Source organism: Egretta garzetta, unplaced genomic scaffold, assembly GCF_000687185.1.
Source record: "Egretta garzetta isolate BGI_Z169 unplaced genomic scaffold, ASM68718v1 scaffold118, whole genome shotgun sequence".
NCBI lineage: Eukaryota > Metazoa > Chordata > Aves > Pelecaniformes > Ardeidae > Egretta > Egretta garzetta.
This window is the reverse complement of record NW_009260484.1, coordinates 877,098-894,128: the sequence shown is the minus strand read 5'-3', so window position 1 is coordinate 894,128 and position 17,031 is coordinate 877,098. Positions and strand designations below refer to the sequence as shown.

Sequence of the window (17,031 nt, the reverse complement as noted above, 5' to 3'; positions counted from 1 at the left end):
AGGGAGGTTATCCTCCCCCTCTACTCTGCCCTGGTGAGACCCCACCTGGAATACTGTGTCCAGTTCTGGGCTCCCCAGTTCAAGAAAGATAAGGAACTCCTAGAAAGAGTCCAGAGGAGAGCAACTAGGATGATAAAGGGACGGGAGCGTCTCCCCTATGAGGAAAGGCTGAGGGAGCTGGGCTTGTTCAGCCTGAAGAAGAGAAGACTGAGAGGGGACCTCATCAACACATACAAATATCTTAAGGATGGAAGTCACGAGGATGGAGCCAGACTCTTTGCAGTGGTGTCCAGCGATAGGACAAGGGGCAATGGGTACAAACTGAAACATAAGAGGTTTCAGTTGAATGTGAGGAAAAACTTCTTTACTCTGAGGGTGACAGAGCACTGGAACAGGCTGCCCAGAGGGGTTGTGGAGTCTGCTTCTCTGGAGATATTCAAAGCCTGCCTGGATGAAGTCCTGTGTAACATGCTCTAGGAGAACCTGCTTTAGCAGGGGGCTTGGACTAGATGATCTCCCTTCCAACCCTTGCAATTCTGTGATTCTAGGGAATCTGCAGGACTGGGTGCCTCTCTGAAGTGCCTCTACACAAATGGAGTGTGTATTCTCCATACAGCATGGAGAATAAACAGGAGGAGGTAAGAGGTCTGCATGCAGTTGCAGGGCTGCAGTTGTATTGGGGTATCTGATATGGGATAGCTTGCACAGCTGGAGTGCTGCAGTGGATGGATGTGGACTGCCTAGAAGGCAGCCTGGGATAGCAAGGAGTGGGAGTTGCCTTTCATGTGAAAGAGCAGCTGAACTGCATGGAGCATGATAAATCTGTTGAGAGCTTATGGGTTAAGATTAGAGGGCAGATCAATAGGGGTGACACTATAGTGTGTCTCTGCTACTGACTGTCCAAGCAGGAAGAAGTAGATGAGGCCTTCAGACAACTAGAAGATGCCTCATGTTTACAGGCCCTGGTCCTCATGAGAGACCTCAGCTACCTCAGTGTCTGGTAAAAGAAGCAAGACAGCAGGGCACAGGCAATCCAAGAGATTTCTGGAATGCATTGATGTCCACTTGCTAACACAGGTGATCAAGGAGCTAATGAAGGAAGGTATTATGCTGGACATCACACTTCAAAGAAGAATTGTTACGACACAAAGACTGGGGGCAACCTTGTCTGCAGTGACTATGGGATGATGGCATTCAGGATCCTGAGAGGAGGGAACAAGGCAAAAATCAGGATCACAATCCTGGACTAGTTAACCATATTTTGAGCAGGGGAGTTAAACTAGACAATTCTACAGTGACCTTAATCAGTCAAAAGTGACTGCCTAGGTTTTAAAAGTGTATGGGCCTGCTCTCTTTGCTTGCCTTCCTGCAGTTTACTTATGCTGTCTGTAGTGTTCTTGTAGCTGTATGGGGAGGCCTGCTTGGGGAATTCATCCATTTAGCCCATATCCATCAGAGGACAGAGCTAAGGGTGAATGTGTACAATATAGCTGAGGCAATGTAGTAGCTTGCTTCCTTCAGAAGGGCAATGCCCCCTTCCCCTGGCTCTCAGCATCTGCTGCTTACCCTGTGCTAACTCTGGCAGACCAAATTCATAAGCTGACTCAGTACATAAAGCTGGCAGAAAGCTAACCTAGCAAAAAGCAGACAGTTTTCTGCTGGGGTAATGAGTTGAATTAGCTTAGTGTGGCTCTAATGAGGGTAAGGTTAATAGTCCCTCTGCTCTTTCCCATGCTGTTCTAGCTCTTTTATGTACTGTCACTGTAAGTGGGGTTCTGCCCTAAGGGCATAGTCTGTGGTCACTTAAATGCAGCAAGAGTGAAGAAATACTAATCAGGAGCCTATCCAGAGCTGGAGGCTGTGGGTTTTAGGTCTGTACCCTGTCAAAAGAACAATTGTCTATATAGAGAGTAAGTCAAGCTGATTTTATTTTTTTCTTTTAGAGAAGCATCTCATCTGTCTAAAGAGGTGGGAGGGATTGTCCTCATTACAACATCTTTAATCTAACTTGATCTTAGTTTCAAGGGTAAGGGTTTTACATTTTTATCTGTAGAAGGAATTTCTTCAGAGAGAATTTATTATGTTCTGAATGCTTCTTGTTGCCTTTTCCACCCCATATTGCCAAGGAGAAAAGCTTTCCATAGTTGCTGTTTGATTTGGGTAAAATTGGGATCTTAAGCAGACTAAACCAAATGCATTCAGCATAACTTTGATAAAAGCTTGGTGCAGTAATGTCTGTTATTATAGCTCTATACAGTAGGTAGAGCTTCTAATTTTGGACATTAGACCTCGATATTCTTTAGTTTTACAATAGCCTTCTTAGAACAATTAACAGAGCAGTCGTGTGACAGTGAAGAGACTGGATAGTTATGCCAGTGTTAAGTTTTACTCCTTTTAATTTTGTCCTAGTGTTCCTGAAGTGTTGTCCTCTCTAGTTTGGGGAGAAGAGAGGTATGGCAAGGAATGGAGGGGGGGGGGGGGGTGTGTTTTCTTTTGTTGTAATAGCATGGCTGTAGGCATAAAACATGCATACAGAAAACTGCTGTGATATCACATAGACCAGGTAGGATTGACTTCAGAGCAAGGTAAAATAGCATTTATGTAGCAATAATGTTCCTTTAAAGGGGCTCACGCAAGCAAATCTGCACCTATAAAAGGAAAGACTGATGTTTCACTATTCAAGGAAAAAAAACAGTCTCTGTATAGTCAGTGTCTAGACAGCTTTGCTAGTCAAGGTAGACAAGTCTAACAATTCAAACGCTGCCTGTACTAAGGAACTGACGTGGCTAAATCCACTGTGCATGTTAATAATCCATTTAAATTGTGTGCTAGTAGTCATGTTGCTCAAGATGGAATAACACTTGTTGCTGAACATCCAGCATTCCATAAGCATATTTTCTAGGAAACACATTCAGAAAAACAGAATTATCTGCCTAATGTAAAAAAGTAGGTGTTGTCAGTATCAATGTAACTCAGATGTGAATAAACAGCTATAGATAAGGTACGCTTCCTTAGTGTTATCTCTGAGTAGTTTTCTTATGGATGTACTAAAATATTTGTCAGTACTTAACTGGCAAGCCATACAGTTTGGCGTATGTTTGTAACAGTTATCTTCAACACTTTTGATCAATCTTTTCTCCTCAGTTAACTCATGCAATTATTTTAAAATAAAATATTGAACCTCTGATGCACAGCATTTGGACCCTCCCTTGTGCAGTACTGATGGTCACAAGTGTTTAGTGAGTCAGATCAGGGAACCAATCTGGCCAAAACCTGATCTAACCATGTGGGGAAAAGGGGGGAGGTCTGAGTGTCTGAAGTGTTTTTAAATCCTTAGTATCTGCAGGAGGTAATGCCAGAAGCAGGTCTAACTTGAATTAGTGGTGGTTCTTAGTTAATGTAAGAGATGTTTAAACTCTTGGGCACTACTCTAATTTTGTATTGAAATTTGAGCTGTGGTTACCTGTGTTGAAACAGTGAACTTGTGAGCAAATTATTGACTTAAATGGTTTTTAAAAAAATAATTTAGAACCAGATATGTACTTTCCTGATAGAGAGCAAGCCTGATATGGGGAGCTTAAAATATCTGTTCTGCCCTTTGAGACACAAACCATTCCCTCCCTCCTCCAGAAACCTGTTAGTGTTTAAAACTGAGCACAGAAAACAAAGGGGGGGGGGGGAAAAAGCACCTTTTTGTTAGGCTCTTCTAATGTAAACCTAAAAGATGGTGGTGATAGGAAGCAGTGGAAATATTTGAGAACTGAGACAAAAATTAAGGCCCTTTGAGCCAGCGAGGAAGGTTATCACCCTTGCTACAGAGCCCAAACCACGAAGCTATTGCTTACCTGGTAGTGATTTAATTAGAAAAGGAAAAATCCAATTTCCAAAGGAAAAAGTCCAATTTCTCCAGTGTACATCGCTGCAAGTGAATCTACCCATTTTTATTATTCTGTTCTGTATGTGCTGGTCACACAGCAATAGAGAAGCCTTAGGGAGAAATTCAAATGTTGAAATTTCTTCAGTGCTATGGGCAAGATGGCATCATCAACATAAGGACTAATATTGCAGAATCGTTAGGTTATATCTGTCAGTAGATCGTGAGACAAGTAATATGGAACCCACTGTCTAGGTTGCACTGCTTTGAAGTTTATTTAAAACTTTTTCCAAAGGCCTTGTTGATGTGAGCTACATATGTAGAGCTGTTTGTCTAAACCTGTCTTGCAGTTATTCAAAGATCTTGTACATAGCTGAGCTTCTCAAAGTTCAGAGCAGCATTGTCTCAGGGTGGGTAGGGGGTGACTTTATTTCACATTGATCCTTAGTAGACACTGAATAAATATTTGTACATGACTCCTAGCAATTTATTAAAGAAAGCTGGTATCAGTAATTTATAGGCACATAGGTTAACTTCTGTTAAAATTAACTCCATGTAAAATGTATCTGGATTGAATAGCAATGCTTATTGTAACACTAAACTTGGACTTTTGATCTTGTCTTTCATTCCTATGAAACAGGGCGACTACTTGGCTCCAGCAAACCAGATTTAGCCAAAGCAGAACAAATCCTATTATTCATAGGTAGACTTCTCAGGTATAAGATAAATGTCTGAATTCTTGGAAAGTTCTATTCTGTTCAGAATGTTCTGTTCAGATTTTCATTAGAGTTATTTAGTAAGGATGTCAAATGTCACTTTTGTGTTTTACAAATTGTCAGTAGCAAGTGAAGAGTACTATAGGAGAAAGACCTAAAAATGGAGAGAAACAGATAATCAACAAATATTTGTATCTTCAACTAATAATGAATCCTAATTGAAACTGGTTAATCTGTTATATACACAAAATCAACAAGCCTGGCAAACTTACTTTCAGAAGTAGTAAGCTGATCTGTACAGGTTACCACCACACTCAGGATCACTTCTTGGACTGCTAAAATGAAATACAGTAACTGCTAGTAAATATGTGCTTTGCATATTACTGTGAAATCTTTAAAACTGAAGTTGCTGATAATTGTGATGTTTATGCAATGAGGAAACAAGCTACATGCTTACTCTGATATATTTTCTGCTTTAAAGTTACCATGCTGATCAGCTTACTGGTCTCAAATCAGCTATAGCTGTTAGGACAAATGGTTGTCTCTAATGAACTTTATGTGATTATTTTTTGTTATAAATGCCTATAATATTTATATTGTAGGTAAGCAAGTGAGAACCAAACTGTCACAGGCCTTTAATCACTGGCTGAATGTTCCAGAAGAAAAAATACAGGTACTGGCTAATTATTTTTAAAGGGCTGTCACCTTTCTTCCAAGACTACTAATAACAGATGATTCTCTTACATAGCATAAATGATGAGAAATCTTAAATGCACTAGTTTCTGTATGTATTAAAGTAAACTTTCAGGAAAACATGACTTGTCTTATATAGAATGGTTAACTTTACAAGTGTGCTCAACCTTTTAAGTTGTAGATAAGCAGGTACCATTGTAACCCACTTAACATAACTGAGTTATTAACACTGAGTTTTTAATGACTTAGGAAAAAAAAGCTAGACGGTTACCTTGTAAACTACACAAATATAGTGGTTGAAAATAAAATCTTGTGATTTTCATACAAAAATATCAAAGACAGCAGTTAAATCAACTTTATAAACCACTCCTTGTTCAGGACCTAAAACTGTCTGTCTTATACAGTCTAGAGTCCTTACTCCCTAATGAGAAGCATTAGACTAGGAATTCTCCTTTCCTTTTGCTTTTCTGTTGGACAAATCTGTACAAGATGTATGGCTGTGTATTTGAGTGCTGTGGTTTATCAAATGAAAAGAAGAAAAATCTTAGACTACAGTTTTGCCAAACTGCATATCAGGGGTGGAAAAGAAGCCTTGTATCCAAGGCAATGTAAGGAATTAAAATAAGCAATTATGTCTTTTGACTCCTACCCAGCTGGTCCCTAGTTAATTTCATTAATTGTAGGCAAAAGTACCTTTAGAGTTTTTGAAGAAGTCCTCTTTAGGGTGGCTTAAGAGTGGCACTTCATAGTTCTCAAGTAGCAAAATGAGGGGATTTAAACAATGAAGGAAGAGGCTGTTTTCATCATTTTGTAACTCTTCTATTTTCTAACATGTCTGTATAACTTTTAAGATTTATTCTGGCTTCTAGCTAGACACTTCTTACCCTTTGTCTCAGCTATATATCCAAATAAAATGTGTTATATAGCAACCTGTGTATTGTGTGCATGGGTTTAGTCTAATATCATGGATCAGAATTTGAACTGGAAGAAGCCTCTGGAAGTTAGTAGGGCAACCCCCTGCTATTAGGCTTCTTGAGGGCCTTGCTGAGTTTTGAAAAATCTGAGGATGTAGATTCTGCAGACTCTCTGGGACTGTCTTCCCATGCTGAACACCTACATGATATCAAACTCTTATGTTTTGTCCAGTTGGGATTTCTTATGCTGCAGTCTGACTCTTGCCCTTATGCTGAGCACCCCTGACAGTACAGGTCCATCTTCTCTCATGTACTGTAGTAAACTAAAGCTGCAGTGCTTCTGTGAACAGAAGTTACAAGTTCTACCTGCCACTTTTAAACTGATAATCATGTAACTGTTATTGAAAACTTAGATCACTTGTTCCAGTTATCTTTATGAAGAAAACTGATGCTTTAGTCTTTCCTTTACCACTTAAGCTGTGTTTGATGGAACTTCAATATTTTTATTCTTCAGGTCATTTGAGGACAAAACCAAGACCCTGTCATCTTTTAATCTGCATCCTGCTACAATTATTACTGCTTTTGTGCATACTTCTACTAATTTTAACAACTTAAAGTTGTTGAGGTCTGCAGGACCACCTCTAGTCATCTTTTTGGTGTGTCTCAGAATCTTAAGATGTCCCAGTTGTCTAGCAGCCTGATTCCCTTCCAGCTATTTGTATTTGTTTTATTAAAAATCTGAATTCTGGCATTCCTTATAGGGCATTTTTTTACCTTAGATAATTTTTCTTCATGTAGTTTATTTAGATTAATATAGTTGAGGATACTGTTCTTTAGTAGTTCATTTTACTCTTTATTGGCTGCCACCATTTCACTTTTTTCCCCAGCCAAGTGGTCTCATTTTTTTCCCCACTTACTGCATCTCTAGTACTTATCTGATGCTGCACTGAGACACTTCAGCTTGTGGAATTAGAGAACACTGGGTTTGTCAGATGAACTTTCTTCTAATAAGGCATTGAAATGGCCTATACAGAGCCAAACAAATTTTAAAGCTATTGCAGGTAAGGAGGTAGAAATCTATGTGTTGGAGTGATAATGCAGCAGCCACTGATCAGATAGGCTTAGGTTGTAAGAAAGCGTAACACTCTGTACTGGTTCTTCAGCTTTCATTATGAAAAGCAGTCTTTTCATTTCCTTGGGCTACTTCCTGATGTCTTCTAAAATAAGCTGTCTAAACTTTCTCACTCCTTACTTTCAACTTTGAAGCATTTTTGTCACTGTCTTTTATTAAGTTCACAAGATAACTTAATTCAAACGCAGTCATGCAGCTCTATTTCAATTAAACCTTAACATCTAGAAGCTGCAAAAGTTCATGAAACTGACAGTGATATGAAGTAGGTTAGGAAGAGAAATGCTAGAATAGACTTATCCAAGGAATTCACAGAATACAGGGAAACTTTCCTGATAGTACTGAGAATGACATAATGGACTAAACGAATATTCAGACAAATAGGTGTACAAAGTTGCTTTCAGTAAGTACTCTGGTCGATGGGCAACAATGTATGTTTACAGGTCAAAGTAGGGCTGTCTTCTAACTTGTAGATGAGTCATTAGTGCTTCTTAAGTAGATTGTTCTTGTAGTCGTGTCTTGGACAAACAATTAGATTGCTTGGGTTTGGGTTTTAATCTTTGGGACAGTGGTCACTGAACACTATGTGACTTGTTACTCAAGAGAATGCATGCAGTGAAGTCCCTCTTTTTCCTTCAGCACCCAGCAAATAGGACCGTACTAGGTACTTACCACTATTTAATGGTGGCCTTAGTATTTTTTAGAAGCAGTTCTTTTGATGAATATTGGCTGAGAGCAGTTGTAACTAGTGTAATTGGTTCATTCGCTTTAAAATAATCGGATATGTTTTGCAGCGAGTTATACAGTATGCAGTTTTACATGCTTAAATTTATTTTCATTTAAACAGGTGCTGAGTATACCTGTTCCTTGCATAGCAGCTGTGCAATAAAAGCAGTATATCATGTTAAAACTCTTCTTGTTGAATTGTCCTGCTTTGGAATTGTTAAGGTTCACTTTTAGTCAACTCTAGTCAGCTACAAGGTTGATGTTCTGAACAGTTTACTGCATACCTCAGGTGGTGTATGATATTAGTCTACCTAGTAACAAGTATTAAGTGTGTAGGAAGCTTCCCAAAAGAAGTTGTAGCTCTTGCCTTTCTGCCAAGGTGATTCAGAGACAATAGTCTGTCCTTTAAGAGCTCAGTACTGAAGATAAAACATGAAGTGTGGGGAAAGAAAGATGAACTCACTCCACTTATCAGAACAAGGTTTATGAGACAAATGTGTTAATGGATGGTACCTGACACTCTCAAGAACTGACTTTGGGAGATCTCAGGTTAGTAAATCTAAACTTGTCACAACACTGTGGTGCTTTTCTTTTCCTCTATTCATGTTTCTAATAACAGTTACTGCATTCTAGACCATGGCATATTTTAGAACTGTAACAATAATGAAAAGGAGCATGCAAGTGGAAACACTTCAGGGAGTAAGTTCACTTTGAATCTGAAAACATTACCGAAAAGACAGGCCACATGGTCCAGGATTTACAGCAAACTGTCTGATGAAGATAATCATAAATCTGTATTAACAGTAAAAGCAAAGGGGAACCTCAGTGACAGAGAATATTGTTCTTTAAAACCTTACCCACCTTAAATAAGGTCTTGTGAAAATGGAGGTTAAATTACAGTGGGACACATAATAATTTTCTGTTCTTGTAATAGGTTATCATCGAAGTGACAGAGATGTTGCACAATGCAAGTCTGCTTGTGGATGATATTGAAGATAACTCAAAGCTACGACGGGGCTTTCCAGTGGCACACAGTATCTATGGAATTCCATCTGTAATCAACTGTGCTAATTATGTGTATTTCCTTGGCTTAGAGAAGGTTTTAACCCTTGATCATCCAGATGCTGTTAAAGTTTTTACCCGTCAACTTCTGGAACTTCATAAAGGCCAAGGCTTGGATATTTACTGGAGGGATACTTACACCTGTCCTACAGAAGCTGAATATAAAGCTATGGTACTGCAAAAGACGGGTGGTCTGTTTGGATTAGCTGTAGGCCTTATGCAGCTGTTCTCAAGTTATAAAAAAGACTTAAAGCCACTTCTTAACACACTTGGCCTCTTCTTCCAAATAAGAGATGACTATGCCAACTTGCACTCCAAAGAATATAGTGAAAACAAGAGTTTTTGTGAAGACTTAACTGAGGGCAAGTTCTCATTTCCAACCATTCATGCAATTTGGTCAAGACCTGAAAGTACTCAGGTGCAAAACATTTTACGTCAAAGGACAGAGAACATAGATATAAAAAAATACTGTGTACATTACCTTGAAAATGTGGGTTCCTTTGAGTACACCCGGAATACATTGAAAGAGCTTGAATCTGAAGCCTATAAACAAATTGAATCACTTGGGGGAAACCCTGAGCTTGTAGCACTAGTTGAACAGCTGAGCAAAATGTTCAAAGAAACTGAAAATTAAAAATTCAACTCCTGAGGGTGGATTCAAACTTTTTTAAAATGGGAAAATAACCAGACTGAGAGGTGTGATAATCAGTCTTGCTTAAAACTCTTATAGCCATGTTACAGAAAGTAGTTAAACAATTTGTCATTGAGTATTGAAATATATACACTATTATCTATACAATCTTAACTGTAACTGCTTACAGATGGCTTTGTTGAAGCAGATGTACCAGAACTGAAACAAGTTTTGAATCTAAATGTGACAATCTTTACACAATCATCAGCATTATTTCAGGCCTAAAACTCTCATATCTTTGACCAGGCTACTTTAGGTTTCTGGCTGAAATTCTGTGTTAAAACAAATCAGATTGTGCATTTTCAAACAATGCTCTAGTAAACCAAAATGTACACTCTTAAATAACAAAAGAAGATACTTGAAACCACAATGCACATAAAACTGTTGTGTGACATGTCTAAGTTAGACCTATGAAGAGCAGATGGATCAGCTTACAAAGTTTTAAAGTGAATATCCTATACAGCTTCTGGGGGTATTTTCAGGGGGATGCAAATTATGAATGATAGTATTTTATATCCAAATGAGACTAATGTTTAGTCTGAAATTGTAGCTTTTTAAAGATTTCTGAGTACCTTAGAGAAAAGTTCCATTACATTGGCAAAGCATAAATTTGCTGCTGATTCCAGCTCTGCAGTGAATAATTTTGATTACCTTGGTTTAGGTTTTTAAACTGTCAAATATTTTATAGCCAGGGACTTAAATCTCCACATTAGAGCTCATACATGTAACTGTAAAAAGCAACATGGTAAGCTGCTACTAGAAATGGAATAGGATTCATACCAGGTAACTTTAAGACGCCATAATTGGTGTGGGTCTCTTTAATCTCTGCTGATAATTGAGAGGGGCTTCTGCAGGAGTTGATTTATAATTCATACTGCATTCCTGTTCTGAATTGCTATCTGGAGGCATGTTACAGGTGTCTCCAAAGAGATGACAAGTTCTGTAATATTTTGCTAAAATGAAGTACAACATCTTGTTCTACAAGCTATAATACCACTTCAGTTTTGTTAATTGCTTAAATAGTACTTTAAAATTATGTACACAGACATACTGAAATAGAACTGGAACTGAGAGCTGGATTGAGGAGGAAGGGCTGATAAGTGACGAAACCCTCTGCTCATCTATATATAAATACATATGAGTGTGAACAAAACATAAGCAGGGATGTTTGTTTCTTGGTTGGGCTGGATTTAATCAGGTTCAGTTTCCTTAGTCTTTGCAGCCACATAAAGCTTTGCTTTGGTGTATGGAGGTAATGGCTTGGATCAAAGATAGGACTGGTGCTATCAGCAGTGATGTTAGCTCAAGCATACTCTCAAAAGAAACGGCTAGAGGTACTTGGCTCTTGACAGCTGAAGGATATTTTTATGCAGGTATTCACTTACTGTACCTGGAAAGCAGGGAGAGTCATGGTCTCAACCCACTGAGAAAATTAACTGAAGAAGGCTGCTGCAATGTCTTCCCTGGGCAGCCTTAAGATTCTTCTGAAAGTGAGCAAGCATGAAAAAATTCAGGATGACTGCTTTCAGTCAGAGACATTATGTAGTTATGGATGATAGCCTATCCCTTTTATCTGCATGCTGAGGAGGAATCTTTGCTCTGTGATTAGGCACAGAATAATAGCCTTTTTACTGAATGGATCTGGCTGCCAGGACTGAATACCTTAGAGTTGGTGAAAGGTGTATTTTCTCTAGTGTTAATGACAGTGAATTGTAATTCCTTTTTTATACCTTGCAGTTCTTAGTAGTAAGCCTATAAATTCTTAATGTTTTATGAGAAAATACTGTCTGCAGCAAAGTACAATGTTTATTTTGTGCCATGTCTTGAGAGTTTCTAAGCACTGTTGCAGCTGATGTTGAATGGGGAGGAGCACTGGAAAAAACTGTTGTTGTCAGGAGAATCTCCTAGTCTTACTGAAAAGATATCCTTGTGCCTGTTAGGACATTGTAACTAACATGTACAATGCAAAGTGCACTTAGTGCCGTTTCATGTCTGCTCAGTTGCTGGATGTAAACAGTTTTATGTAGTTGAACTTCCCAAATGTGGTAGCTTTTCTTACTTTTGTATAAAACTTCACTACCATCTGAGGCTTCTGCTATGTTGTCACTTCTTTGGTTCATTCTGTCAACTCACCCCAGTATTTATTCTAATACTGTATCATGTAGAAAGTGCGTCCATTAACTTAGGAGAAAGTACCTTCTGGCTGCAGGCCCTTTAAACTGCAAATGGGTAAGAAAGGAAAAGTATCCTGGGACAACAAAGCTGGACCAACAAGAAACCATACAGCTCTGTCTTACTCTTCTGCCTTTGATACCAGTATTCAAAGTGTACCCTGAAGGTATATCTTAAAAGGCCCACAAGCAGAGTATCATTGCTCTTTACTTTTATTAAAATGAACTGAGGTCTCTGATGGTTTTTCTTGATGTATTCAGGAGTTGGAAGAGGCTGGGATCTTTCCCCTTCATTTGTTAAGTAGGTAGAGCATCTTTAAGTATTTAAGTGATGATGCTCTGTAGTCAAGGTAGATTTTATATTTGGTGCCATAAGATGAGACTGTGCATCCTCATTGATATTCTCCAATACTGGCTCTGGCACAAGCTCCTGGTGTTAAGCTGTGCTAGGAAAATCACTTCTTAAAGCAGCATGAGAGTTCTTGTGGCTGCAGAATTAGTTTAGTTGTGTAAGCGCTGCTCCCTATTGCTATGCCTCCCACAACACAGGGAGTAGGGTTTTTTCCTGATCTTCACAAGAGATGCATTGCTGTGGAATGGAAATCTGAGTTGCAAGTGGAAATGCCCATGGGGAGATAAAGGGGATGCTGGTTTCAATGTCAGTCCCTTTGAGCCAGAACTGTTCGCCTTATTATCTTCCTACCATTGCCAACAAGTTCTACTTTGATCAGGCATTTCTTGGGAGTCTAGCTCTTGCAGTGCATATAAGGAGAAAGGCAAATATTCATCAGTCTCCAGCATTTCCCCCTACTTCGGTCTGTTTCAAGATTATGTGCTTGCTTAGAGGTAAATGAATGCTGTCACCTGTCTTTGAGTGACCAGACATTGGATGGAACATCTATCTCTGCTTCTTCAAAGGCTGATGTTATCCCTGTCAATTATAGTGAAAATTACATAATTTCAGGATATTTCTGAAGAGATGACTTGTCTTCTACATCTCCCTTTGAGCTCAGGCTGTTCAGGTGCCCAGTGGGAGCAGCTTCGTGTGTGTCAGACAGTTGTTGATATAAAAAGCATAAAAATGTTTGTGGCAGTGGGAAAGTAGCTGTTGATACTTCTTTATGCCTTCAACTTTATCTAAATGCCTCCATGTGCCATGGAAATTTCCTATATTAATGGCTTATTTCCCCAGGTATTGTTAAAATGCTAATATGGTATAAAACCATGGGATTTGGGGGTGGGGGTGTGTCACCACCTTAAATAAAACTGGCTTGAGTGTTGTCTTTAGCACTGAGTTGGGCCAGGCTTTTATTCATGTGCAAGAGCTATACAGGTGTCTACTATTCCTCTTTGTTCTGTCTTAATCTTATCATTTTATGTTTCAGGTTTGATATTTACTCTGTTCTTTGTATTATTTGCTCAGTACTTTCATTGTAATTCTCTTTTTTTTAGCTATATTTCTATTCCGCTACTAATACCATAGCACACACAATACTATTAAACTCATTTTTGATCGTGGACAAACAAAATAGTCTGGGTCTGCTTTTGAAACATTAAATCTTGGCTCATCGTATGCCTCCACAACAGTAATCCAAGATTTTCTGCAGTCTTGAAATGCCAGAAACTTTTTTTCTAAGAAGTTAAAGCCTGTAGCATATTTTATATTGCCATAAATTACTTTTGTCCTATATAGTTTGAGCTCCTTTCTCTCTGCTACCTGTTTGCTTTCAACACTTAATTTGCCTTGGTGGTAATGCTTGTTAGGATTTTCTGCAAAACAACTCACTAGCCCCAGGGGAGAGGACTTAATTTTTGTCTGGGTTAATGAATTATCCGACTCGGCAAGAGCCTGATGTATGTCAGAGCTGGCAGGTGGACAGAGGCAAGAGCAGGGCCAGGGAAAGGATTTGAGAGAGTAAGAAAACCCATTTTAGGCTCCTGAGGCTAGCTCATGTGATTTCACCTCATTTTACAGCATCTCTTGCGCTTTTTTAGGAAAGACTAAAGAACATGGTTAGTTTACCTAAGCTTCCCTTCTTGCTTTCCGAATAATGTAAGAGATTTAAAGTTTGAAATTGTTTATTCTGATAGTTAGGTAAATAACTTGCATATATCAACTTAAGGTTTGATTAAAGGTACAGATAAAACAGTACATTGTTTCGTTATTGTATTTTTCTTTTAACACTTTTTCTATTCTTGGAGTCAGGGAAACATAATCTGCTACTTGACTTGTTACCTCACACCAACATCTCTCTTGAATAACTTTTATCATAACTGAGCACCAGTGTTCACCTTTTCTGCATTTTTTTTAATTACCTTAGAGGGCAGCTTTGTGAGGTGTGGCTAGGAGTAATCCATGATTCATTAATTCACTTTCATTCAAGCATATTATCTGCAAAATCTGTAGTAAAGATGCAGGTTAAACCGTGTGAATCCTGATAAGTGTTCTTCACCTGTGTGTCCTATGGAACAAATAAATGCCTTTTCAATGAGTTATGAACTTATTTACTGAGCATCTCTGTTTACTACAGTATAGAGAACTGTGGGAGATACCCCAAGAAGGCATAGCATGACTCTTCAAGGGAGAGCACTGCAAAACCTGATGTGAATTTGTGTGGAAGACTAACTCTGATGTGAAGGGAAATCATAGATAATTTTCTGCTTTTGAACACCAAAACTATCTATGAAAATACTCTGTCAGTATATGAATTACATGCTGTCAGTAAGCAGTTGCATCTTTTCTTGATCACAGATTATTTTCACTCTCTTCATAATGTTTCAGTTATTTCTGGAGTATGTGGTATAAGTTACCTAATCACTCTGTAAAGTAATTATTAGGTCTGCATGAAGGAAAACTGGCAAATGCATACATTTTTTGGTTACGCTGTTTTGAAATACCCAAAACCTGGCCTGTTTCTTTCTGTAATCTTGTAATGTTATTCTGCAGTGAACTTCTATTAGTCAAGAGAGGCATGACTACTTTTCACCAACTTAAGTTATTAAAATCAGGCTGAGACCAAGGCCATGTGAACAAATTAAAAGGAAAAAAATAAGTGTTTGCAAGGAGAAAAATCTACAAAGTTCTTTAAAAATAGAAGTTCAGATAATGGTGGACTTAATACATGAAACATGGAGCTAATTCCTACAGTTTTTCTGTGGCTTTAACTGAAGAACCTATTGCTACTTATGTTCTCTTTGAGGGTGGGATGGGGTGTATGGGTCAAAGTAAAAGCCATATGGAGGAATTGTCATTGCTATTCCCAGAAATGTAAAAACTGTGCTATAAACCTATTCTCTTATATTTTACACCAACCAAAATGAATGTTTAATAAATTCTGAAGTTAAATCCTTTTTTACTTAGGTGTTTATAAAATGCAGAAGTTGCAATTCTAGGTAACAAGGTGAAAATGTTGAACTGGTCTAGTTGTTTTATTGGCCTTGGGACTGTCCTGTTCTTTGTCAAGGACAGTGGATGAACTATAGCTATTTGTTGATTACAGTGCTAAGACAGAAGAAACAAGTGCAAAGAAATAGAATAAACAAAGTTATGCTATTCTCATTGTAATTTTAGAAACACTAAATATGTAAATTCAACAACATGCATGTAGGTTCTGAGAATAGCCAAATTACCTATTAAATGTGCAGCTGGGGTCAGAAACATAGTGGAAAGTATTTTCTTATTTTCAACACCTTTCCTGACCTGCAGTCAAACAAAGCGGAGCATGCTCTCAGGTTTGTACTCGGGAACAGTTGAATGAGTCTGAAAAGGAGAGCAAGAGGGCTTACTGCTGTTTCTGCTGTTGTACCACTCTCTGTAGCTTCAGCATCATTCAAAACTGGAACAGATTGTTCAAAGGGCACCGCCTTCTGTGGGAGATGAATGGGCTCGGGAACCCAGACAAGCCAGCAACACCACTGAAGATGTGGAAGAAGGGCTAGGGTATCTTTTTTTTTTTTTTTTTTTCCCCAAAGACATCAGCTGTCCTAAGAAAATGCATTACCTTTGGTAAAGGAAGACTAAGGTAAAGGCACAGAGATCTTCTCTGGAATGCCCCTTTGAGGAGCAGCTGCTTTATGCTGGACGGTAAAGCATGCCTTCCAAAGCATGTTGTTTGAAGATGCAAGAATTTATTATTTATTACCCAGATTGCTTTGATTAGAATATACTAGTGTTCCTAAATACCTGTACTTGATTTCTGTAATCAATATCACAGAATCAGAGCAAAGAGTACTAATATGCTGCCTGCCAGAAGAGTGTCCGGAATTATTTAATGTAATAGAAGCAGAGGCACAGCACTGAAATGTCTCCTGGCTTACTTACTACCCTGGTTGTTTCAGTCTTTGTGGTCCCAAAATTCAAATTATACTGTTTAAATTAAGTTGTTATGAAACTTTGAAATATGAAGCACATCAGAGGTGAACAAATGTGGAAAATGTCATCTGGGATACTTTGATTTTTATAAGTTTAGAACTGTGTGAAAGCTATTAGATCTTGTCATGCCTGCCTCTGAAACTGAGGAGCTCTTACTAAATTTGTTTCCTGGCCATTGCTGCTTAAAGAAAACAGTCCAGTCTTTCAGTTTTCGCTGTGCTCTCTAATTGTTATGGATCATCTCTGGATCCTTTTCCAGTTAATTGATATTTTTCTCAAGTAGCAGATGTTGAAATAAATGCAGCAACAACTGTAGCAGCGTAAAATGCTGGTGTAATGTATGCTGGCTGATGTAAAATCAAGCTGCACACTTGATGCTGAATCCATTGCTTGCTTTTAATCATTAATCGGCCACGTGTTGAATCTGTTACAACAGTACCCTGCTCGAAGTCAGACCGGCAGTTGTATGGCTTGTCTACCACGCGCTGCTTTAAAACACCAGCCGGGCAGCGGTTTCCTGGGGGAAATTCCCACCTCCTTACAAGCCCACGGCAAATCCGTGGCTACTCCCCGGCTGGCCGAGCCCCCCCCCGGCCCCAACGTCCGCGCACCGAGCCCTGCCGGCGCCCAACCCCGGTGCTCCGCCTTGGGCAGGCGAAATCCCCTCACCGGCGGCAGGTGAC

General features: G+C 38.9%; 1 protein-coding gene across 10 annotated transcripts in view; it reads left to right on the top strand.

Moving 5' to 3' along the window:
- Positions 1-14,480, top strand: part of GGPS1 (geranylgeranyl diphosphate synthase 1) — a 19,937-nt gene extending 5,457 nt beyond the window's left edge. For 4 of the 10 annotated variants that reach the window (XM_009644134.2, XM_035899672.1, XM_035899680.1 and 1 more), the window contains 2 exons: positions 5,193-5,263; positions 8,987-14,480. In XM_009644134.2, coding sequence (XP_009642429.1) covers positions 5,193-5,263; positions 8,987-9,748 — 833 coding nt within the window. In that variant the 3' untranslated portion in view covers positions 9,749-14,480. Of the gene's footprint in view, positions 1-548; positions 639-1,976; positions 2,027-3,709; positions 4,591-5,192; positions 5,264-6,711; positions 8,602-8,986 lie in introns of those variants that run through there. The other 6 variants (XM_035899676.1, XM_035899675.1, XM_035899674.1 and 3 more) reach the window with 5 other exon arrangements.
- The last annotated feature ends 2,551 nt before the right edge of the window (positions 14,481-17,031 follow it).